Source organism: Hyla sarda, chromosome 1 (assembly GCF_029499605.1).
Source record: "Hyla sarda isolate aHylSar1 chromosome 1, aHylSar1.hap1, whole genome shotgun sequence".
NCBI classification, from domain to species: domain Eukaryota; kingdom Metazoa; phylum Chordata; class Amphibia; order Anura; family Hylidae; genus Hyla; species Hyla sarda.
Genome location: NC_079189.1, coordinates 68,283,349 through 68,308,905, shown reverse-complemented (window position 1 = coordinate 68,308,905; position 25,557 = coordinate 68,283,349). Strand labels below are relative to the sequence as shown.

Sequence of the window (25,557 nt, the reverse complement as noted above, 5' to 3'; positions counted from 1 at the left end):
CAAAGACCTTAACTTACCTGTCAGACGTCTATGAGGGACAGTATCAAATGCTTTAGCAAAATCCAGAAACACTATATCCACAGCCATTCCTCTGTCAAGGCTTCTACTCACCTCTTCATAAAAGCAAATTAGATTGGTTTGACAACTTCTATCCTTAGTAAACCCATGCTGGCTATCACTTATAATACTATTATCCCCTATGTATTCCTGTATGTAATCCCTTGTTGTCACTTTTAATAACACTATTTCCATTCAAGTAAAATTCATATAAAATGAAGATATTTGGGTCCATAATGACTGCTTAAACTTCATGCAGATCTGGTCTAGATCAGAGATGGTCTCCTTAAAGAGATGGTATTTTGGGAGAGGTTCCACTGTATATCTAAGCAATGCAGACATATCAGAAGGTACTACCACATCGATGATTCAGTGACACTGATGCTTTGTGAAAGGTAGCTTAACCCTCCAAGTATCTTTGATGTTCTTGGAGGCCTTGGTAGGCTCACACAACTCATAGGCGGGTATGTACCACAGAAGTAGCCTGTGTGGCTGCAAGGAGGTCCATGGAGTGTAGAGGCCCAGTCCCAGTGAAGCCCATGCCCATTGCTAATGGGAGCTCAGAACTTGTGCATATTAAGCAAAAAAAAAAAGGGTTTAATGAAGAGTTCTAATTGTCATGGAAAGTATAAAGCTATGTTCACACAGCAGATAATTTTAGGAATGTTCACTGGAAAAAACATTCCGCAAAGTGGCATGTTCTGCCGACGCTAGGACTGTTCCATAATGAGCCCTCTCTATAGACAGAAATGCATTTCCGAGCGCAATCCGCAGAAACAATGAACATGTTCGAATGCCAAAATCGGTATTTCCATCGCAGATGTTTCACAGTGCAGCAGAATCCCACTGAAATCAATGGGACTCTGCTGCAGCGGAATATTTCCCACAGAATTCTGCTTGTAAATTCTTCCATGTGAACATAGCCTAAGGAAGTCAAAATGAAAACCAGGACTTCTTGCACCTGGTGACAAAAGTAAGCAATACATAAATGCTATGTACCGCAGTCCGAGGGTCCCATCCCTTATTAAAAAGCAATTGCTGGGGCGATAGTCTGGGGGATTTGGGTGTAGGGAGTGTAGCTGTGCGGTTACTAAAGGGTGCTTATTAACCCTTGCTATTCATGACGCTAGGGTGAGGGCTCCTCTGTAATGCTTATCCTACCACCACCCTTCCCAAGAGTGATAGGGAGGTAGAGAATAACTGAATGTCCACAACTAGAGAGTTTGATAAACACAGTTGGAACTTTTACTGAAGATTTTATGCAAGCTTCATAACAGGAACAGTTTCTGTACAAGCAAATTCTCTTAGAGATTGGCAGTGGTTGGGACCTTAAGCAATTTAGAGTCCTTAGACTGATGTGCGCTGTTCCACTGGAGTTAGGGGAATTAGTTGCGGTCCAGTAGTCACGCTAGCTTTAGCGGGGATTAGTTTAGAACTCACAGTTTAGTTTAGGCTGAAGCCGGTAGGTTTTCTGGCCTAGCATGTCTTTGAAAGTTGCGCAGATCCGTCCTGCTAGTCCGGCATCCACGAGAGCAGCAACCCAAGAGAGTGATAATTGGCAGGGGCAGGGGCTGGACTAGAGCTAATTGGTCATTACTTCTGTCAATCACCTTCACATAGGATTATGGGTAGCATGTGACCCAAGGACCTCCAAAGGTCCTTCAACATACCATAGAGGAATTAACATGGTCACATGACTGAAGGTCCTGCGATGCTAACAAGGTAAGTACTATACATTATATTAAATATACACATTATTATTAAATATGTACATGTAAACATCACAGAATTAGAATAGAGGAGACTAGGGGCTGGCCCACCTGAGGGACCCTACCTGAGCGTAGTTACTCTGACTTTGGGGACCACCATACAAGGTACGGTATGCAATACGGTACCGGGACACCACACTTGAAATTTTCAATCCAAAACCAGAAGTGTATTGAAAAGGAATGAGGAATATATAGCAAGGACTTATATCTCTCCGTCCTGCTGGGTCCACTTCTGACTTTGGCTCATAAACTGCAGTGGCCGTTTTCCAAAAACCGCCAGAAAAAAAACCTGTGTGAAAACCTAGCCTAACTGAGTTGTGTAGCTGCTGGCTCCTTTTTTACATTTTTTCTTACTTCCTCAATAGGACTTTGTAATGGGACTTTCTACACTACTGAGAGGGACAATCCAAGAAAAACTGAACTGGGCATTTAATTTATATGACATTAATAAGGATGGATATATTACTAAAGAGGTAAGAGCCCTTTTCTTATACCCTATAAGAAAATCAGTACTCATCAATACAATACTCACCAATCTATATCTATATATATATATATATATATATATATATATATATATATATATATATATATATATATATATATATATCTATATCTATCTATATATCTATCTATCTATCTATCTATCTATCTATCTATCTATCTATCTATCTATCTATCTATCTATCTATCTATCTATCTATCTATCTATATATATATATATATATATAACTCATTGGGGGAGATTTAATCAGATTGCTTCTTTCATTTTTTGAGAGGCCTTTTCAAAAATGAAAGAGGCAATGTGATTGGTTCCTATGGGCAACTCAGCAAATTTTCCTCTGGACAGGATTTGGTAAATCTCCCTGAATGTGTGAGTGTGTGTGTGTGTGTGTGTGTGTGTGTGTGTATGTGTATATGTGTGTATGTGTGTATGTTCCAGCATCACATCCAAACTGCTAAAGATATTAACATGAAACTTGGCACACATGTTACTTATATGTCAACTACAAACATAGGATAGGTCCCTTACTCACCCCCATTTGCCAGGGTCGGGGTTTTTGTTTAAAGTCCCATACAAGTCTATGGGAAATGTATGTTACTGTATAACTTCCAAACGGCTGGAGATATTTCGAAAATACTTGGTCACATGTTACTTATATGTCCACTTAAAATATGGGATAGTTAATTTAACACTTAACTACCCCCATTTGTGAGGGTCGGGTTTTTTGTTTAACCCCTTAAGGACACATTACGTACTGGAACGTCATGTGTCCACTCCCGATCTATAACGCGGGGCCACGGTTCGTGGCATTGATCGCTGTGCCGCGCGCTATTAACCCTTTAGACGCGGCGTTCAAAGTTGAACGCCGCGTCTAAAGTGAAACCGAAAGCATGCCGGCTAGCTCAGTGGGCTGTTCGGGATAGCCGCGGTGAAATCGCGGCATCCCGAACAGCTGACAGGACAGCGGGAGGGCCCCTACCTGCCTCCTCGCTGTCCGATCGCCGAATGACAGCTCAGTGCCTGAGATCCAGGCATGAGCAGTCATGCGGCAGAATCATCGATCACTGGTTTCTTATGAGAAACCAGTGATCAATGTAAAAGATCAGTGTGTGCAGTGTTATAGGTCCCTATGGGACCTATAACACTGCAAAAAAAAAGTGCAAAAAAAAAGTGAATAAACATCATTTAACCCCTTCCCTATTAAAAGTTTGAATCACCCCCCTTTTCCCATAAAAGAAAAAACACAGTGTAAATAAAAATAAAAATAAACATAAATGGTATCGCCGCGTGCGGAAATGTCCAAATTATAAAAATATATCGTTAATTAAACCGCACGGTCAATGGCGTGCGCGCAAAAAAATTCCAAAGTCCAAAATAGTGCATTTTTGGTCACTTTTTATATCATGAAAAAATGAATAAAAAGCGATCAATAAGTCCTATCAATGCAAAAATGGTACCGTTAAAAACTTCAGATCACGGCGCAAAAAATGAGCCCTCATACCGCCCCATACACGGAAAAATAAAAAAGTTATAGGGGTCAGAAGATGACAATTTTAAACGTATTAATTTTCCTGCATGTAGTTATGATTTTTTCCAGAAGTCCGACAAAATCAAACCTATATAAGTAGGGTATCATTTTAATCGTATGGACCTACAGAATACATATCAGGTGTCGTTTTTACCGAAAAATGTACTACGTAGAAACGGAAGCCCCCAAAAGTTACAAAACAGCGTTTTTTAAAAAATTTTGTCGCACAATGATTTTTTTTCCCGCTTCACCATAGATTTTTGGGCAAAATGACTGACGTCATTACAAAGTAGAATTGGTGGCGCAAAAAATAAGCCATCATATGGATTTTTAGGTGTAAATTTGAAAGAGTTATGATTTTTTAAAGGCAAGGAGCAAAAAACGAAAATGCAAAAACGGAAAAACCTCCGGTCCTTAAGGGGTTAAAGTCCCATGCTAATCAATGGGAAATGTCTGTTCACACATAAATTCCGTACGGCTGGAGATATTTCAATAATACCTGGTACACATATTACTTATATGTCAAATAAAAAGATATGATAGTTAAATTAACCCTTACCTACACCCTTATACAAAAAATAGTTTTTTTGTTTTAAGTCCAATGCAAATATATGGGACTTCCAGTACCTTACTCCACAAGCTCCGCTCTGCATCTCCTGGTGAATGTGTCGGTCTGGCTTGAGAGCCACACCCCATCTCACAAAGACTGAACGGGATATGGGGTCGGGATATGGGGTCAGGCTATGAGGTTGGGATATGAGGACGGGATATGAGGTTAGGATATGAGGACGGGATATGAGGTTGGGATATGAGGACGAGATATGAGGATGGGATTTGAGGTAGAGAGAGGTCGGAATATAAGGACGGGATATGAGGTCGGAATATAAGGACGGAATATGAGGTCGGAATATAAGGACGGGATATGAGGTCGGAATATAAGGACGGGAAATGAGGTTGGAATATGAGGACGGGATATGAGGACGGGATATGAGGACGGGATATGAGGTCGGAATATGAGGACGGGATATGAGGTTGAGATATGAGGACGGGATATGGAGACGGGATATGACAATATATGAGGATGGGATATAAAGTCAAAAGCTTCCCCCTTTGTTGATTTTCCTCCCCAACAAGGATTAGGAAAGAAAAATCAGGCAACGCCGGGTACTCAGCTAGTATATATATAAAACTCAGTTTGTGTATGTGTGTATGTTCCAGCAGCTTAACATGAAACTTGGCACACATGTTACTTATATATCAACAACAAACATAGGATAGGTGATTTAACCCTTACCCACCCCCATTTGTGAGAGTCAGGGTTTTTATTTAAAGTCGCATACAAGTTCATGGGAAATATATGTTACTGCATAACTTCCAAACAGCTGGAGATATTTCAATAATACTTGATCCTTGATCACATGTTACTTATATGTCCACTTAAAATATAGAATAGTTAAATTGACCCCTCACCTGCCCCCATATGTGAAGGATGGGTTTTTGTTTCAAGTCCCATGTAAGTAAATAGGACTTCTGGTGCCTTACTCCACAAGCTCTGCTCTGCATCTCCTGGTGAATGTGTCAGTCCAGCTGGAAAACCACACTCTCCCTGCATGCCATGTCCCACCTCACAAAGACACGCCCACCTTTTAAAGTCACACCCCTTTTAATTTCAGCTTACAATATCTTTATCACAATACAGCCCCACCTGAGGACAGGATATGAGGATTAGAAATAAGGATTAGCTATGGGGACGGGATATGAGGAGGGGATATGAGGATGGGATATGACAACAATATATGAGGACGGGATAGGAGGATGGGATATTACAACAATATATGAGGACGGGATAGGAGGATGGGATATTACAACAATATATAAGGATGGGATATGAAGTCAAAAGCTTCCTCTTTTGTTGATTTTCCTCCCTAACAAAGATTAGGAAGGAAAAAAACGGGCAAGGCCGGGTACTCAGCTAGTTTTATGATAAAATATAAAAAGTATTTAGATGACTTCCAAACCTCGCAAATGTGGGTGGGTTAGGGTTAATTTAACTATCCTATGTTTTTAGTTGACATTTAAGTAACATGTGACCAGATTTCATCGAAATATCTTCAACCATTTGGAAGCGATGCATGCAGGAACATACACACAGACATATACACACACATTGATTATACAGTGACCCCCCGACCTACAATGGCCCCGACATACGATAATTTCAACATGCGATGGCCTCTCTGCTTTTGTATGTCGGGGTCATCGCATAAACGGCTATCCGGTAGCGCAGACTGCTTCAGCTGCCGCCAGATAGCCGTTTACGGTGCCCCGTGTGGTCCGGTGACGATCACTCACCTGTCCTCGGGGCTCCAGAGCATCCTCTTTGGGATCCCCTGCATTACCGGCGCTCTCCTTCGTCATCATCACGTCGCTGCGCACGCCGTCCCGTCATCCAATAGGAGCGAAGTGCGTAGTGACATGATGGCGGCGACGGAGAGCAAGGATCCTGGGGAAGCAGAGACGTCCGGAGCGTCGGGGACAACCCGTGGACGCAGTGACAGTGATGGAGGGCGACATCCAGGGCAGCGGTGACGTGCGGTGACGGTCCGGAGCGGCGGGGACAGGCGAGTTTAACTGCCTATTCTTTCCATTGCACGGATTCCTCAACATACGATGGTTTCAACAAACGATGGTTCAGGGACCACTTTTAAGCATTAAATGCATTAGAGATTCCCTTCATTTTTAGTGAGAGCTTTTTTTTCATGTTTTAGGATGATCTAAAGAAAAGTTTACACTTTATCTACATATAGCGGGATAAAGAACTTTGGATTTTTCTTGCATTATAATGTATAGTGATAGCCAATTCTATTATTATTATCATCAAAATTTATAGGTGGAAATGTAGTAATATGTCCCAAGGCAGCAGCACTCGATAACTACTGATCATGTGTTACAGGAGATGCTTGATATCATGAAGGCAATTTATGATATGATGGGTAAATGCACATACCCTGTTGTTAAGGAAGATGCTCCAAAACAACATGTTGAGAATTTCTTCCAGGTAAGATCAAGTGATGTATGACATATATAAGGGGGGATATTGACCTCTGCATCTAAGTGGTTTTAGGGTACAGTCACACGCTAATAACTAGCAGCGGGTTTCCCACTGCAAGTTACATTACCATTCATTTGAATGGGTCCGCGGACAGTCTGCAATAGTGTCAGATATGCCGACTGTCCGCAATCCCATTCAAATGATTGGTAGTGAAATCCACTGCTAGTTACTAGAGTGCTAACGCACCCTAAGGGTGGTTTCACACCCCGTTTTGTACTTACAATTCCCGTATACGGCTGGGAGGAGGGGGCGGGGCTTAATTGCGGCGCCCGTACTCAGCCGTATAGGGGAACCGTATTCAATGCATGTCTATGAGCCGTCCAGAGTGAACCGCAGCCTCCGGTCGGCTGCGTTTTCGGCCGTATGCGGTTTCCCGACCGCAGGCAAAAACGTGGTCGACCGAGTGCGGGCGCCGTGATTAAGCCCCGCCCCCTCCTCCCAGCGTATACGGGAATCGTAAGTACAAAACGTGGTGTGAAACCACCCTAACAGAGGGTTTGGACTCTCTCTATAAGCCCATCGGCAACCTTGTGATGAGATCTCAGGGTGTCGATTGGGTGTCATCACAGCTGGGAGCCTGGCGAAGGCCTCCAGACTTATCATATACATGATCCTGTCTGGTCTAAATAGGGGGCTAATATGCTGCCTTTTCAGAGCAAAACTTACAGATAAAACACAGTAATACAGAAGTATTGGAAGCACTATAAAATGAATACATTATTAATACAGCCCAATGAACATAGAAAACAAAAACAAAGCAGGAATTTTTTGTATGGTTAATTCCTATATACTCAAAAATAGTACCAATAAAGACTACAACTCATAACACAAAAAAAAATAAGTACCGGTAAATAAATAAAAATAGTTTTTATTGTTCAAAAGTAACAGAAAAGTATATTAATTTGGTATTGCTGTCACTGTACAATCCACATAATTATGGCCGGTCGTAATGGTGGCACATCCTTCTGTCTTATATTCTCTGTATATACAGTACTGCAGGATGTGTGTACTGTATAAAAAGTCAATAGAGAGAGAAATGTTATGGATTATTATAGTCAAAAAGCTGACTACAGGAGGTATTAGCCTATTGTTACTGCTTTAGTATTTTTTATGTGGTTAGTCACTTAACCCCTTAAGGACGCAGGACATAAATGTACGTCCTGGTGAGGTGGTACTTAACGCACCAGGACGTACATTTACGTCCTATGCATAACCGCGGGCATCAGAGCGATGCCCGTGTCATGCGCGGCTGATCCCGGCGTCCGCCATTAACCCCTCAGGTGCCGGGATCAATACAGATCCCGGCATCTGCGGCAGTTCGCGATTTAAATGAACGATCGGATCGCCCGCAGCGCTGCTGCGGGGATCCGATCATTCATAACGCCGCACGGAGGTCCCCTCACCTTCCTCCGTGCGGCTCCCGGCGTCTCCTGCTCTGGTCTGTGATCGACCAGACCAGAGCAGGAGATGACCGATAATACTGATCTGTTCTATGTCCTATACATAGAACAGATCAGTATTAGCAATCATGGTATTGCTATGAATAGTCCCCTATGGGGGGACTATTCAAGTGTAAAAAAAAAAAAAATGTAAAAAAATGTAAAAGTAAAAGTAAAAAAAAAGTGAAAAATCCCCTCCCCCAATAAAAAAGTAAAACGTCCGTTTTTTCCTATTTTACCCCCAAAAAGCGTAAAAAACATTTTTTATAGACATATTTGGTATCGCCGCGTGCGTAAATGTCCGAACTATTAAAATAAAATGTTAATGATCCCGTACGGTGAACGGCGTGAACAAAAAAAATAAAAAAAGTCCAAAATTCCTACTTTTTTAATACATTTTATTTAAAAAAATTATAAAAAATGTATTAAAAGTTTTTATATGCAAATGTGATATCAAAAAAAAGTACAGATCATGGCGCAAAAAATTAGCCCCCATACCGCCACTTATACGGAAAAATAAAAAAGTTAGAGGTCATCAAAATAAAGGGATTATAAACGTACTAATTTGGTTAAAAAGTTTGTGATTTTTTTTAAGCGCAACAATAATATAAAAGTATATAATAATGGGTATCATTTTAATCGTATTGACCCTCAGAATAAAGAACACATGTCATTTTTACCATAAATTGTACGGCGTGAAAACAAAACCTTCCAAAATTTTCAAAATTGCGTTTTTCGTTTTAATTTCCCCACAAAAATAGTGTTTTTTGGTTGGGCCATACATTTTATAATATAATGAGTGATGTCATTACAAAGGACAACTGGTCGCACAAAAAACAAGCCCTCATACTAGTCTGTGGATGAAAATATAAAAGAGTTATGATTTTTAGAAGGCGAGGAGGATAAAATGAAAACATAAAAATTAAATTGTCTGAGTCCTTAAGGCCAAAATGGGCTGAGTCCTTAAGGGGTTAAAGGGGTACTCCGGTGAAAAACATTTTTTTTTTTTTTTTAAATCAACTGGTGCCAGAAAATTAAACAGATTTGTAAATTACTTCTATTAAAAAATCTTAATCCTTCCTGTGCTTATTGGCTGCTGAATACTACAGCGGAAATTATTTTCTTTTTGAAATACAGAGCTGTCTGCTGACATCACGAGCACAGTGCTCTCTGCTGATATCTCTGTCCATTTTAGGAACTGTCCAGAACAGCATGTGTTTGCTATGGGGATTTCCTTTTACTCTGGACAGTTCCTAAAATGGACAGAGTTGTCAGCAGAGAGCACTGTGCTCATGATGTCAGCAGACAGCTCTGTGTTTCAAACGGAAAAGAATTTCCACTGTAGTATTCAGCAGCTAATAAGTACAGAAAGGATTAAGATTTTTTTTATAGAAGTAATTTACAAATCTGTTTAACTTTCAGGCACCAGTTGATTTAAAAAAAAAAAAAAAAAGTTTTTCACCGGAGTACCCCTTTCACAAGAAATAGTAAAAAAAACACAGCCAATTTTAATTTAAAAAATATGACTAAAATAAAAACCTGATTGGTGTAATTTACTGACATTGCATTCCATCACACACATATTATATATATATAAAATTAGTTTATTCCTAATTCAAAACTATTTTTCAGAAAATGGACATAAATAAAGATGGAGTTGTAACCATAGAGGAATTCATAGAAAGCTGCCAAAAAGTAAGTACCGATACAGTAAAACTATAAAGCATGTTTTAGTTTAAAGGGATACTCCAGTGGAAAACAAATCTTTTCAAATCGACTTATGCCAAAAGTTATACACATTTGCAAATTACTTCTATTTAAAAAATCTTATCCTTCCAGTACTTATCAGCTGTTGTATGCTCAAGAGAAAGTTGTATAGTTCTTTTCAGTCTGACTCCAGTGCTTATTGCTGACACCGCTGGCAAATCTCTCCTGTTCTGGACAGTTTCTGACATGCACAGAGGTGGCAGCAGAGAGCACTGTGGTCAGACTGGAAAGAACTACACAACTTCCTCTGAAGCATACAACAGCTGTTAAGTACTGAAAGGATTAAGATTTTTAAATAAGAGTCATTTACAAATCGGTTTAACTTTCTGGCTCAAGTCCGTTTGAAAACATGTTTTTTTTTTTTTCACCAGAGTACCCCTTTAAGTCTAGCAGTGTTTTTTTTTTTTGTTGTTGTTGTTTTTTTCCCCTGTATATTTATGTATTTTGGCAAGGAGAGCAAGTGCAGTAAGTAGTCATTTAATTAGATGTCATTTGGAAGATGATATTCAATTTGAGAGGTTTCATTTACAAAAATATATTGTTTCATATTGTTTCATCATTGTTGCAGAAGTATAGATGGGCAACAAAAATGGTGCAAGTTCTCATCAATCATGTCAGTAGCATTTAAAGGGTTTGGTTGGACTCGGCATCTCCAGCGCTCACATACAAATAAATGGAGAGTGTGCCGTCTAAAGCCAGGGTTCTATTCTGGAAATCGTTGGGGGTTGCTGTCAGATGCTTATATTTATTCGGTTAAGTGAAGACAAATTTTTATTGTTTTTACCCTTCTTGGCCATTTAAAAGTGTAACTCCACTATTTATTTATTTATTTGCAAATACGTTTTATATAATGTAGATAATACTATTATATGTATATTTATAATATATATTGATAAAAAAAATTGTATATTTTTGGATGAAAAAATGCTGTCCCTGCAGCTATTGCCTGTATGTCTCTGTGCGGAGACAAAATACAGGAAGTGAGGGCAGGACATCCAGGGCTCAGTGCAGGCTCCTGGCTGGTCAATCATCCTGATGTGTGAGTAGGGAGCGTGTCACAGAGCCTCAGTGTACAGAGTCCTGCTTGTCCTCAGTGTACAGAGCCCTGCTTGTCTTCAGTGCACAGAGCCCTGCTTGTCTTCAGTGCACAGAGCCCTGCTTGTCTTCAGTGTAGAGCCCTGCTTGTCCTCAGTGCACAGAGCCCTGCTTGTCCTTAGTGCACAGAGCCCTGCTTGTCTTCAGTGCACAGAGCCCTGCTTGTCTTCAGTGTACAGAGCCCTGCTTGTCTTCGGTGCACAGAGCCCTGCTTGTCTTCGGTGCACAGAGCCCTGCTTGTCCTCGGTGCACAGAGCCCTGCTTGTCCTCGGTGCACAGAGCCCTGCTTGTCCTCGGTGTACAGAGCCCTTCTTGTCCCGCCCTGCTTGTCCTCGGTGCGCAGAGCCCTGCTTGTCCTCGGTGCGCAGAGCCCTGCTTGTCCTCGGTGCGCAGAGCCCTGCTTGTCCTCGGTGCGCAGAGCCCTGCTTGTTCTCAATGCGCAGAGCGCTGCTTGTCCTCGGTACGCAGAGCCCTGCTTGTCCTCAGTGTACAGAGCCCTGCTTGTCCTCGGTGCACAGAGCCCTGCTTGTCCTCGGTGCACAGAGCCCTGCTTGTCCTCGGTGTACAGAGCCCTTCTTGTCCCGCCCTGCTTGTCCTCGGTGCGCAGAGCCCTGCTTGTCCTCGGTGCGCAGAGCCCTGCTTGTCTTCGGTGCGCAGAGCCCTGCTTGTTCTCGGTGCGCAGAGCGCTGCTTGTCCTCGGTACGCAGAGCCCTGCTTGTCCTCAGTGTACAGAGCCCTGCTTGTCCTCAGTGCACAGAGCCCCGCTTGGCCTCAGTGCACAGAGCCCTGCTTGTCCTCAGTGTACAGAGCCCTGCAAGTCCTCACTGCACAGAGCCCTGCTTGTCCTCAGTGTACAGAGCCCTGCTTGTCCTCAGTCCCTGCTTGTCCTCAGTGTATGGAGCCCTGCTTGTCCTCAGTGCACAGATCCCTGCTTGTCCCCAGTGTACACTGAGGACAAGCAGGGCTCTGTGCACTGAGGACAAGCAGGGCTTTGTACTCTGAGGACAAGGACGGATCTGTGCACTGAGGACAAGCAGGGATCTGTACACTGAGGACATGCAGGGCTCTGTACACTGAAGACAAGCGGGGCTCTGTACACTGAAGACAAGCGGGGCTCTGTACACTGATGACAAGCAGGGCTCTGTGCACTGAGGACAAGCAGGGCTTTGTACAGAGTCCTGCTTGTCCTCAGTGTACAGAGTCCTGCTTGTCCTCGGTGTACAGATTCAGGTTTTGTCAAGAGAATAACTGCACTTAATTGCTACATTCTATATACTGAATATAAGGTATAATGAAATGACAGCTCCAAGGACTACATCTTTCCATGTAATGCTACAATAAAAAAAAAATGTGCCCCACGGATTACTGTGTGAATATTCTTTTAACAAAGCACAGTCTCTGCATGTTTGGAAAAATCAGGGCAAGAGCTCCAAGGCTTTGGTCAACTTCTAGTCGTGGTAATTCTGAGACTTACATTTAACCTCTTAGGGAAAAAGTCTTACACGTCTCGTGATCATCACAACAACCATGTTAGAAATATTTAATTTGTGGTAATACTGTCTGTGATTTTATTGTGAATCTCAGGAGACCAAATGTCACAGTGGAAGCCAAGTCTTAGTCAACATGAAAAGCTTTACAAAATGTACCTGGGACCTTAGTACTAAAGTTCTCTCCTCTTTTCTGTGTCTTGCAGGATGAAAACATCATGTGCTCTATGCAGCTGTTTGAGAATGTCATTTAGCTCATGCTCGCGGATCACCAAGGACAGACGTTTTATCTATTTTTGACAATAATTCGGAGCTGCAGTTTCCATCTTACCACGAATAGACTGTTCAGCTTTATACTAAGTCATATATTATGCAAAGTAGCTTTTCTATGATGCCTTCCAAAAATCAGGTCTCATGATGTATAGTGTTTCAGGTTTGTTTCCATGCTTAATACATGTCACTGTTGATAGGATTTTTTTTACATGTCCCGCCCCTTAATTTTTGAGTATTTAAGCATAAGTCATAGACCATGATGTTTTGCTTTCCACCTGTCCCTGAGCACTCCACTAAAGCAGGTGGTGGACAAATGGACATTGGCTCGGCCAACGAAATGGCAAGATCTGATGAAAAAAAACTGTTGTATTTTTGTTAACAATTTTACTTACTTATTTCCTATGAATTGTAGATTATAATTATTTGGTTATGAAATGGAAATATAAGTCAGTATCTGTAATTATGACTTTATGCCTTCTACTGGAAGAAATGCCTACAAACTGTTGATGAAGCGTAAGTCTCAACAAGCTTTGCCATTCTTTTTGGTATTCTCAAGATGAAAATTAGTTTTGGAGGAAAAAGATGACTGTTTTTCTGCCGGAGAACTATGACCAACCATGATGCTTCAGTAAAATAAGGTTTATAGAAGAACAGATTTGTTGGTTTCAATACTTCAATATTTAAAGATTGTCTGTCAAGTCCATTATAAATGGCAGATATCTTAAAAAAAAAAAAAAAAAAAAAAAAAAAAAAACACCTACTACATGGTCCTCTAAATAGTGGCTGGGTCTGAAGGTAGTTTAGGTTGAAAGACATCTTTTTGGAGGGAATGTTACTTATTCACGAATGATAAAGATTTGATGGACTAAACCCTAGGTCTTCATCTTGTGGTATGTGTACACCAGGGGGTAAACATCATATCCCTAGGGGGTATTTGCACTACTGTCATGTTGTGCTTTTAATAAGCAGCACAATGTAGGATCATAGGCTTTCAAATTATTTGATATACTGTAGCTTATGTACTTGGCTTAGGAACAAGGAGAAACAATGGACTAAACTATACTTAGTCTGAAGGTACAGTATTTGGTATGTTCTTGGTAAATTAGACTTTGCCTTTTAAGTTAACATACCACTTCCCAATACGGTGGATCCCATGTCATTGTTTAATGGCCATGGACAGAGTGTGATTAAAGACCACACTATATACGACATAAAGGAGTCATTTTGGAGACAAGAATTCATATGGGCCATTCCTTCATGACCCATGTGCTTGATACTTTGCCCTCAGTTTGTTGACATCACATTTTTACTGCATCTGCTGAACTAGGCACTGCCATATGAACAATAATGCATAGATCAATAATACAAGTGCATATAACACAGTTTGCAATATATCCTATTAGACGAAAATGCTTTTCTTCTTTTATCAAACATTTTCCAACCTATGGATGCCTGAAGATGTATCAGCCACCAACACACATGGGGGGAGATTTATCAAAACCTGTCCAGAGGAAAAGTTGTTGAGTTGCCCATAGCAACCAATCCGATTGCTTCTTTCTTTTTCCACAGCCCTCTTTAAAGATGAAAGAAGCAATCGGATTGGTTGTTATGGGCAACTCAGCAACTTTTTCTCTGGACAAGTTTTGACAAATTTCCCCCATTGTGTTATGGGTTTCTGGGTTGACCCAATGGCTGTGAGGTTGTTGATCTGAAGCACCCCCCACAATCTGGACACCAGCCAGTAAAAAGTCAGGGCTGGGGTCTGTATTACGGTACCTTTTTACATGTACCAGGGCTTGCTGGAAGGTGTTTGCATTGTGAACCACTCTGAAGGTGAAAGGGTTGAAAGAAGCTGGCGAGCTGTCCTAGCAAGATGTAGCAGTGCCACAACCAAATTGGCAGTGCTACATCTATAATACAAACTAATATGGGATCCGAACAACAGATAAATTATGAGCTTTATGCGAGCATCATGAATTCCCCTCGGAGTGCCTAGCCCTTTAATACACAATCCTATTCTCTACCGATTTTTACAGCTTTGTTACTGTCACCAGTATGTCATTCTTGGCAGGACAGCGTTATCCCCATATCTCCTGTCTCTCCTCTTATTAGCTCAGTGTACGTTTCCTTTGAAATGGTAATGTTGACAGCAAGATGACAGCGGAGAAATTGAAAACATTTATTTGTTTCTTAAGAATGTGGAGCATTAGCTCAGTGCAGCAAAACATGACAAAAAACTCTGAACAGTGTTATTAGAGCGGATGCCAAGTGCATACAGAGTGATGTGCTGCAGAAGAGCCGAAAGGGAAACTACCCTTACAATATGTATTTATAGGGTGCGTTCCCAGCTGGTGTATATGCAGCGTATTTCACGCTGCGCAAAATTTACGGCAGCAGCAGGAAATACGCTGCGTTTTCCTTGTTCACTATACACACAGGGCTTTCCGGCGGCAGCCCTATGTGTGCAGTGAGTTTTGGAGGCGGAGCCGCATGTCACAGTCACGTCGTTACACAGCCCTGCCTCCAAAACTCACTACACACATAGGGCTGCCGCCGGAAAGCCAGGAGTGTATAGTGAGAAAGGAATATGCAGCGTATTTTCCGCTGCTGCCGTAAATTTTGCGCAACGTGAAGAAGTATAAGTAAGACGTTTAAATATGCATATTAAAAGAGTATTTAAAGGGGAACTCCGCCCCTAGACATTTTATCCCCTATACAAAGGGGCCAGCTGCGGGATCCCCGCGATCTTTGTGAAGCACCCGGCGTTTAACTAGAATACTGGGTGCGGGCGTCGGGGATCGTGATGTCAAAACCACGCCCCTCGTGATGTCACGCCACACCCCCTCAAAGGACAAAGCAAGTCTATGTTAGGGGGCGTGGCGTCACGACCCCTGCCGCCCGCACCAAACTTTCGGAACAAAATGTTCTGAATGCTGTGGCAGCGGAGCATCCCTCTAAAGACAGAAATCCTATAAAAGACTAAGCAAATTGCATAAATGATTTATGCTAATACTCCTATCAGGCACTTTATGTAAATGGGAATATACTGTAGGTTATTAGCTAAATAAATAAAAAACATGTACAACTTTCTTATATACAGGGGTTTTCCAGGGACAGCCCATTAAATATGTTGTCCAGAAATAGAAAAGCAGAACAAGTTTCTTCCAAAAACAGTGCCACACTTATCCTCAGGTTGTGTGTGGTATTGCAGCTTAATTTGCCCTTTTAATGACTTATCCACAGGAAAGACCATTAAAAGCTGTTAAGCTGGGTGCCAACATGCAGCACTCTTGCCAACAGCTGTTCTGCACAGTCGCGGTGCCAGAAGTAAACTCATAGTAAGGAGTCAGAAGCCTCAGGTCTGTACAGTCGTGTTGGCACCTGGTTACTGCTCTCATTCTCTTCAACTGGAGCTGCACCACACTAACCCAGAGGCAACACTACAGTGTTCAAAGGCGATACTTCTGGCTCCGTGCTGGGTTTTGCAACAGCTGGAGGCACAATGGTTGAGAAACACTGTCTACACAATATAGGTGCCGGATTTATCACACGGTCAAGTGTATCTCTCAGATAGGGCAGCAGGAATCACCTGATGGATTCAGGTCAGGATTTAGGGATAAGTTCTATAGTCAGTGTATAGGTTTAGCAGGCAGAAGGCTTATCAGCTGTCTTCTACATATGTCAGAAAGTTCTGCCCTCAGGTGTTTACACGAAGGGCAACAATTGTCATGTGGTTTCTGCATGACAATTCTAGTGCACGTGGAGCCAAAATTCTGCAGCATCAGGCACAGTAAATGTGGGTCATTGGGGAGATTTATCAAAACCAGTGCAAAGGAGTGGTGCAGTTGCCCATAGCAACCAGATTGTTTCTTGATTGAAAAATAAAGGTAGGGTACATTCACCCCAACAATTTTGTACATGGCAGCAGGATCTGGTGCGAGAATTTAAAAACTGGCTGTGGCCTGCCCCATTCCTTTCTATAGGGGTTAATTTTTGAACCATATACATTTTTCTTGCCGGACTGAAAACCGTGGTCTGCTGCAGTTTCAGTCCCGCAACAAAAACTTACACAGTTTAAAAATGAGCCGACCTGAGTCACTATCTAACTCTGCCCGGCGCATTAAAAAGAACGGGGTGTGGCGCAGCTCCGGCGGGGATATGGCAGCAGCCGGTTAATAAATTCTTCCGCCAGCCGCATGCCCAAATCATGGTGTGAATGTACCCTAAGTTTTCACTTTAATAGTTAGAGTAAATCCCCCCTCCCTCCGCCACTATTGGTTCCAGCGATCCAGACTTTGGCATGGGGTCCACAATGTGAAGAATCTCAGCAGTCACAAAAAACAAAAACAAAAAAGATTCAATTACAGGACATCTGCAGCGAAAAAAAACAAAACTATCCACAGCATAGGGAATAAGTGTCTGATCGCTGGGGAGGACCCCCTGCGATCTCCCAAACGGGGCCCCGGCATTGCCGAGATGTGCGCCAGCTAATGCACGTAGCGTCGAACTCACTGAGCTTGATGGACACGCCCACCTCCATACTGCTCTATGGGAGAGGCGGGAGGCACGAACATTGCTTCCCTGCCTCTCAGATAGATACATAGAGGAGGCAAGTCGGCCGCAACGTCATGCTGTGTCTGCCCCGCCTCCTGCAGGGGAGAGCTACGACAATGCCGGGGCCCCATACAGGAGATCGCAGGGGGGTCCCAGTGTTCAGACTCCCCGCAAATAGACACTTATCCCCTATCCTGTGGATGGGGGATACGTTTTTTTGCTGCAGATTCCTTTTAATCCAGTGGTTTATTCATCCAAGTGCAAAACAGGCAATGTTAGTCCAGACTGGGATGTGGTTGCTCTACATGGGTCCAAGAACCTTTCTAATACCAGCTACATGTGTCTATGGACCTTGCAGGGGGAAGAACTGTAAGCTCACTGACCCAACAACTCCCCTGACCAGAATGTGTGTCCCTTTCTACTTATAAGCACAAATGCCACTAGATTTATTATGACAGTATATGAAAAGTGAGACATGACTGGGGATGTGCACTTTAAAGGGGTATTCCAGGAAAAAACTAATTATTATTATTATTTTTTTTTTATATCAACTGCCTCCAGAAAGTTAAACAGTTTTGTAAATTACTTCTATTAAAAAAATCTTAATCCGTCCAGTAGTTATCAGCGCTGAAGTTTAGTTGTTCTTTTCTGTCTGACCACAGTGCTCTCTGCTGACACCTCTGCTTGTCTCAGGAACTGTCCAGAGTCGGAGCAAATCCCCATAGCAAACCTCTAATGCTTTGGACAGTTCCTGAGATAAGAAGGTGTCAGCAGAGAGCACTGTTGTCAGAAAGAAAAGAACAACTCAATCCTTCCAGTAGTTATCAGCTGCTGAAGTTGAGTTGTTCTTTTCATTCTGACAGTGCTCCCTGCTGACACCTCTGCTTGTCTCAGGAACTGTCTGAAGCATTAGAAGTTTGCTATGGGGATTTGCTCCAACTCTGCTGACACCTCTGCTTGTCTCAGGAACTGTCCAGAGAGCACTGTTGTCAGAAAGAAAAGAACAACTCAATCCTTCCAGTAGTTATCAGCTGCTGAAGTTGAGTTGTTCTTTTCTTTCTGACAGTGCTCTCTGCTGACACCTCTGCTTCTCTCAGGAACTGTCTGAAGCATTAGAGGTTTGCTATGGGGATTTGCTCCGACTCCTGAGACAAGCAGAGGTGTCAGCAGAGAGCACTGTGGTCAGACAGAAAAGAACAACTAAACTTCAATGCTGATAACTACTGGAAGGATTAAGATTTTTTAATAGAAGTAATTTACAAATCTGTTTAACTTTCTGGAGCCAGTTGATATGAAAAAAAAAAAAAAATAATGTATAATAATGTATAATAATACCTCTTTAAACAAAAATAGCCAAACTCATGAAGAACTAAAAAACTTCTCAGACTATGGACCATGGAAAATACTGCAACATGCCATTTTATTCACTGTATATTTTTTTTTTAAGCAGACACTGAAACTGATACATTGTAAATTCCTCCAATGACAGCAAACAATGTATAATATTGTCCACAATGACGCCCCCCCCCGCCTTGTATGTATGGACGCGAGCATCAGCCCCGTACTGGTGTGTCTATGTACTGTAAGCCATAGCAGCGGATTCCAATAAACCTTCTTTCATAAGCACGTGGTCTGGAGGATTTATTATACCGACAGTCAAATAAAACTTCCGCAGGAAAAGCTTTTCTTTATTAAATATATGTAAAAAGTTAACACTGACGGAGAAGACAAGCTCGGCATGGGAGCAGAATCCATCTCTGCGGGGCACCTCTTTCATGAGATGTTAAGATTGCAAAGTACGCAGAGACTGATCTACACCCGAAACCACATTAGTAGGAAATAGGAGCACACATTACTATAGTTTATTTAACCCTGTGGCTACTGAGCCAGTGTCATGTGATCATTAAACTTGCGATGAAAGAATGTCGTAAAACCGCAATTATTTGCAATTAAAACAAGAATTTTAGAGAATGATACAGTATAGCGGGGGAAATAGAGAATAGAAAGAAACATGGCTACAAATCTCTCTATGCCAGTGTATCCAAACCAGGGTGACTCCCGCTGTTGCAAAACTACAACTCCTAGCATGCCCGGACAGCCGTTGGCTGTCCGGGCATGCTGGGAGTTGTAGTTTTGCAGCAGCTGGAGACACCCTGGTTGGTAAACACTGTTCTATGCACATTGATGGTAGTTGAAGTCCAACATACTCAATCCTTCTCTCTCCTCCATCGTATTTCATGGGAGGGTCAGGAGACCACATACACATTAGATAGTCTGCTGGTCCCAATGGAGTCGTTGAGTTTGGCCAAAATACATCTAGTGCATATAAAGGGGTACTCCCGTGGAAAACGTTAACTTTCTGGCACCAGTTGATTTTAAAAGAAACAAAAAATAAAAAAAATACAGATTTGTAAATTACTTCTATTAAAAAAAAAAATCTTGATCCTTCCAGTACTTATTAGCTGCAGAATACTACAGAGGAAATGGTTTTCTTTTTGGAACACAGAGCTCTCTGCGGACATCGTGACCACAGTGCTCTCTGCTGACATCTCTGTCCATTTTAAGAACTGTCCAGAGTAGGAGAAAATCCCCATAGCAAATATATGCTGCTTTGGACAGTTCCTAAAATGGACAGAGGTGTCAGCACAGAGCACTGTGGTCATGATGTCAGCAGAGAGCTCTGTGTTAAAAAAAGAAAACCATTTCCTTTGTAGTATACAGACCCTAAAAAGTTTAAAAATTTTAATAGAAGTAATTTACAAATCTGTTTAACTTTCTGGCACCAGTTAATTTAAAACAAAAATTTCCTCAGGCGTACCCCTTTAGGGGTACTCCGGTGGAAATATTTTTTTTCAAATCAACTGGCTCCAGAAAAGTTAAAAAGATTTGTAAATTACTTCTATTTAAAAACCTTAATTCTTCCAGTACTTATCAGCTGATGTATGCTCCACAGGAAGTTGAGTTGTTCTTTTCTGTGTGTCTGACCACAGTGCTCTCTGCTGACACCTCTGTCTGTGTTAGGAACTGTCCAGAGCAGGAGTAAATCCCCATAGCAAACCTCTCCTGCTCTAAACAGTTCCTGACACGGACAGAGGTGTCAGCAGAGAGCACTGTGGTCAGACAGCAAAGAACAACTCAACTTCCTATGTAGTATACAGCAGCTGATAAGTACTGGAAGGATTACGATTTAATTTACAAATCTGTTTAACTTTCTGGCACCTGTTGATATAAATAAAGTTGTTCTCCACCGGAGTACCCCTTTAAGACTGAATAAAATTTAGCCCAAACTTTTAAAGGGGTTATCCTAAGATTAAAGGGGAGTGGTAGGGATCGGACTGCTGGGACCTTCACTAACTATATAGACTTGGGCCCCTAGTCAGCAGAGTGAATGGGGCAATGTACATGCTTAGCCTGTCTACATTCACTGGGTGCTATGAGGCTTCTGTTCTTATGATCCCAGCAGTCCTGTGGAACACAGGATAATCCCTATAAGTCAGGGAAAGATTTCACGAATCGCATAGATGTTATCAATGTACCAGGCAGGTAGAGGAACAGCTTAAGTAGCTCTATGGTGTGAGGGCCCCACCACAGTTATATGCATGAGGGAATGGTATCTAACACCAGTAAACCCTGCATATTTTAATGTTTTGGGTGGAACTAGAGTTGAAGCTAGATCCTGCAGACCATATAAAGAGTATGCCAACTGCAGGTTAGCATTTAGTCTCATACATATATCAAAGATCTAGCTGAATGGGTTTAAAAACGGTGTGTAAACAATAATAATTATAAAATATATATAGTCCAAATAAAGAAAGAAAGCGGCACAGTGTTAGGCTACTAGCCCAAGGATGCAAGCAGGTGCTCAACCTGCCAGGGACTCAGCCAAAGGTCCCTCCAACTCCAGTATCCAAATACAGCGGCAAAAGACAGCACTCCAGCAATCCAATTATCAGAAGTAATGTATTCACCCATCCAAAAAGTGCAACATTTTCACATGCCCAATGAGGATCACTGGAGTGCCTTTTTGTGCCTCTATATTTGGATAATATATATACACACACACACACACACACACATACCGTATTTTCCGGCGTATAAGGTGACTTTTTAACCCCGTAAAATGTTCTCAAAAGTCGGGGGTCGTCTTATACGCGGGGTGCTGCAGTCGGCCGGGACCTACTGCTATGGCCTATAGGTCATAGCAGTAGATCGTGACCCGGACCCGGAAGTGGGACAGTACACAGGCTTACATAATTTGGGTGAACTACAACCTAATGTTGGGGGGAACTATACTGCCAACCTAATGTGGGGGAACTACAACCTAATGTGGGGGAACTATACTGCCAACCTAATATGGGGGAACTACAAGCTAATGTGGGGGAAACTATACTGCCTAACTAATGTGGGGGAACTATGCTGACAACCTAATGTAGGGGAACTATACTGCGAACCTAACGTGGGGGAAACTATACTGCCAACCTAATGTGGGGGGAACAACAACCTAATATGGGGGAACTATACTGCCAACCTAATGTGGGGGAACTACAACCTAATGTGGGGGGGGGGGGGAACTATACTGCCAGACTAATGTGGGGGGAACTATACTAACAACCAAATGTGGGGGAACTATACTGCAAACCTAATGTGGGGGAACTATACTGTGAACCTAATGTGGGGGAACTACAACCTAATGTGGGGGAACTATACTGCCAACCTAATGTGGGGGAACTACAACCTAATGTGGGGGGGGGGGGGAACTATACTGCTAGCCTAATGTGGGGGGAACTACAACCTAATGTGGAGGAACTATACTGCGAACCTAAAGTGGGGGAACTACAACCTAATGTGGGGGGAACTATACTGCTAGCCTAATGTGGGGGGAACTACAACCTAATGTGGAGGAACTATACTGCGAACCTAATGTGGGGGAACTATACTGCGAACCTAAAGTGGGGGAACTACAACCTAATGTGGGGGGAACTATACTGCTAGCCTAATGTGGGGGGAACTACAACCTAATGTGGAGGAACTATACTGCGAACCTAATGTGGGGGAACTACAGCCTAATGTGGGGGGGGGGAACTACAATCTAATGTGGAGGAACTATACTGCCAAACTAATGTGGGGGAACTATGCTGACAACCTAATGTGGGGGGGGGAACTATACTGCTAGCCTAATGTGGAGGGGAACTACAACCTAATGTGGAGGAACTATACTGTCAACCTAATGTGGGGGAACTATACTGTCAACCTAATGTGGGGGACCTACAACCTAACGTGGGGGGAACTATGTTGACAACCTAATGTGGGGGAACTACAACCTAATGTGGGGGAACTATACTGCCAACCTAATGTGGGGGAACTACAACCTAATGTGGGGGGAACTATACTGCTAGCCTAATGTGGGGGGAACTACAACCTAATGTGGAGGAACTATACTGCAAACCTAATGTGGGGGAACTACAACCTAATGTGGGGGAACTATACTGCCAACCCAATGTGGGGGAAACTATGCTGCCAACCTAATGTGGGAGGAACTATGCTTACAACCTAATGTAGGAGAACAATAGTAAGGTACCGTATCGCGGTAGAGGGGTTGTCTTATACAATGAGTATATCCCAAACTCTATATTTTTTTATTTTAAACGTTTTATTATTTTCAAGAGTAAAACAGAAATAAAGGTACAATATAGATAACGAAAACATCATACCCAGGGGTACATAAGTGAACAAACATAAAAAATATATCCTATATAAGGAAGTCTTAAACTCTATATTTTAACTGTAAAAGTTGGGGGTCGTCTTATACGACAAAAAATATGGTACATAAAAATACACTGTTTTCTGCAAGAAATAGTATTACTCCTGTTCATTGACTGACTGATACTGTGCAGCTCAGATCCATTCACCTAAATGGAAACATGCTGCATTACCAGATGGCATATTAATATGACTTGCATTGTTTCAATATTAAAGCGAAAATTAAATATTAAAGTAAATCTACAATAATACAAATGATCAAGGTAACTGCAAAAAGTTTAATTTTCCCGGCTTAACACTGACTCAATTTCCTAATGGTAAACCTTATAGCTGGAGTTACACCTAAAAATGTGGCACAACTTTAAATATACAATACCTATTGCTTGGATTTACTTGCGCCAGACTCTTGTGCCATGTTTGCACAGGTTGTTACACGTCTCCTTCTGAAACACAGCTGAAAAAGTGCCTAAACACATACTAAGGCTGCAGTCACACAGTTTTCTGGAAAGCTGCCAGAGTCACAGCTAGAAGTGGATCCAGTGAACCCACTCTTAGTTCTGACTCAAAAACGGCACTGGCAGTTTTCCAAATAAATAAAAAAATCCCCCATACTGATCCCTTGAGCTTTATTATTTGGAGAACTGGATGGGGTAGAGGAAGGTGAACCCTTTTTCCACTTTCCATTGAAGGTTTTGTCTAATTAATTAGGAACCGTATGCAATATTACCCAATGATTTATACATAACAGGAAATAGATTTAATTGATACAAAATATGGAATTTTAATATGGAAATTGTTAAATCAAACAGATATATATATGTTATACCCATGCTAGCACTGCTACATGGGGACGATTCTACAGAAATGTAATTTTTTCAACAGGATTCCGGTGCTCCGTGCATACTGAGAAATTGCTGCTGTAGAATGGATGTCCACCCAAAGAATTAACATGTAAATTTTTTGGACTGCATTGCCTTCTTCGAGATGGCGCATGTGTGCAAGATCCCAATGGCAATGTAGACGGAGAAGCCGCTGCAAGTGGACATTCTGCCTACAGAACTCCGCCGGCTAAATGGCTGCATTGTGAATGAGCCCTTGCAAATACTGGGTAAACTGTGCAATGTATATACAATCACAAGACATCCTTTAAAAGGGGTTCTCCGGTGCTTAAACATCTTATCCCCTATCCAAAGGATAAGATGCCTGATCGCGGGAGTCCCGCCGCTGGGGACCCCCGGGATCATGCACGCGGCACCCCGTTTGTAATCAGTCCCCGGAGCGTGTTCGCTCCGGGACTGATTACCGGCGACTACAGGGCGGGCGGCGTGTGACGTCACGCCTGCGCCGGCGTGTGACGTTCACGCTCCGCCGCAGGCGTGATGTCACACGCTGCCCGCCCTGTAGTCGCCGGTAATGAGTCCCGGAGCGGACACGCTCCGGGGACTGATTACAAACGGGGTGCCGCGTGCATGATCCCGGGGGTCCCCAGCAGCAGGACTCCCGCGATCAGGCATCTTATCCCCTATCCTTTGGATAGGGGATAAGATGTTTAAGCACCAGAGAACCCCTTTAAGGGAACTACTAGACTCAAAAAGGTTACCTGGCGACATCTTTTGTTTAGCAGTGTGCCCAGGATGTGTAATTTAAAATACATATTAAATAAAATAAAAATAAAAAAACACCTCAGGCAACCCATTCCACCACTCCACCCGCAGCCTTCAGAATTGTCATCTGACATCCGCCACACTGCACTTCCGGGAACTGCAGATGGCATGTGATGTGCTGTCTGCAACTCCAAGGGAGGTATATAGAGGCGTTTTTTGTTTTGTTGAATTGCACATCCTGGGCACATTGCTTAAAGAAGTACTCCGCTGCTCAGCATTTGAAAATAACAGTTTGGAACACTGAAGCCGGCAGCTCGTGACATCATAGCCCCATCCCCTCATGCCCCGCCCCCTCAATGCAAGTCTATGGGAGGGGGCGTGACGGCTGTCACGCCCCCTCCCATAGACTTGCATTGAGGGGGTGGGACGTGACATCACAAGCTCCCGGCGCCGGCTCCAGCGTTCAGAACCGTTTGTTCCAAACGCTGAGCAGTGGAGTACCCCTTTAAAAAGAAGATTTGCTGTATAACCCTTTAAGATGATATAAAGAGGTGTCTCAAAACAATATTTTTCCACATGCAGTGACAGTAATTCACAGCTGACTAGT

The 25,557-nt window shown here is 42.5% G+C and overlaps 1 protein-coding gene across 5 annotated transcripts in view; it reads left to right on the top strand.

Annotated features, from left to right (window-relative positions):
- The window catches only part of KCNIP4 (potassium voltage-gated channel interacting protein 4), a 686,042-nt gene extending 670,498 nt beyond the window's left edge, over positions 1-15,544 (top strand). For 4 of the 5 annotated variants that reach the window (XM_056555509.1, XM_056555501.1, XM_056555496.1 and 1 more), the window contains exons 5-8: positions 2,192-2,299; positions 6,813-6,917; positions 10,043-10,105; positions 12,966-15,543. In XM_056555509.1, the coding sequence (XP_056411484.1) occupies positions 2,192-2,299; positions 6,813-6,917; positions 10,043-10,105; positions 12,966-13,013 (324 nt within the window). In that variant the 3' untranslated portion in view covers positions 13,014-15,543. Of the gene's footprint in view, positions 1-2,191; positions 2,300-6,812; positions 6,918-10,042; positions 10,106-12,965 lie in introns of all 5 variants that reach the window. The other variant, XM_056555518.1, reaches the window with a different exon arrangement.
- Positions 15,545-25,557: the final 10,013 nt, after the last annotated feature.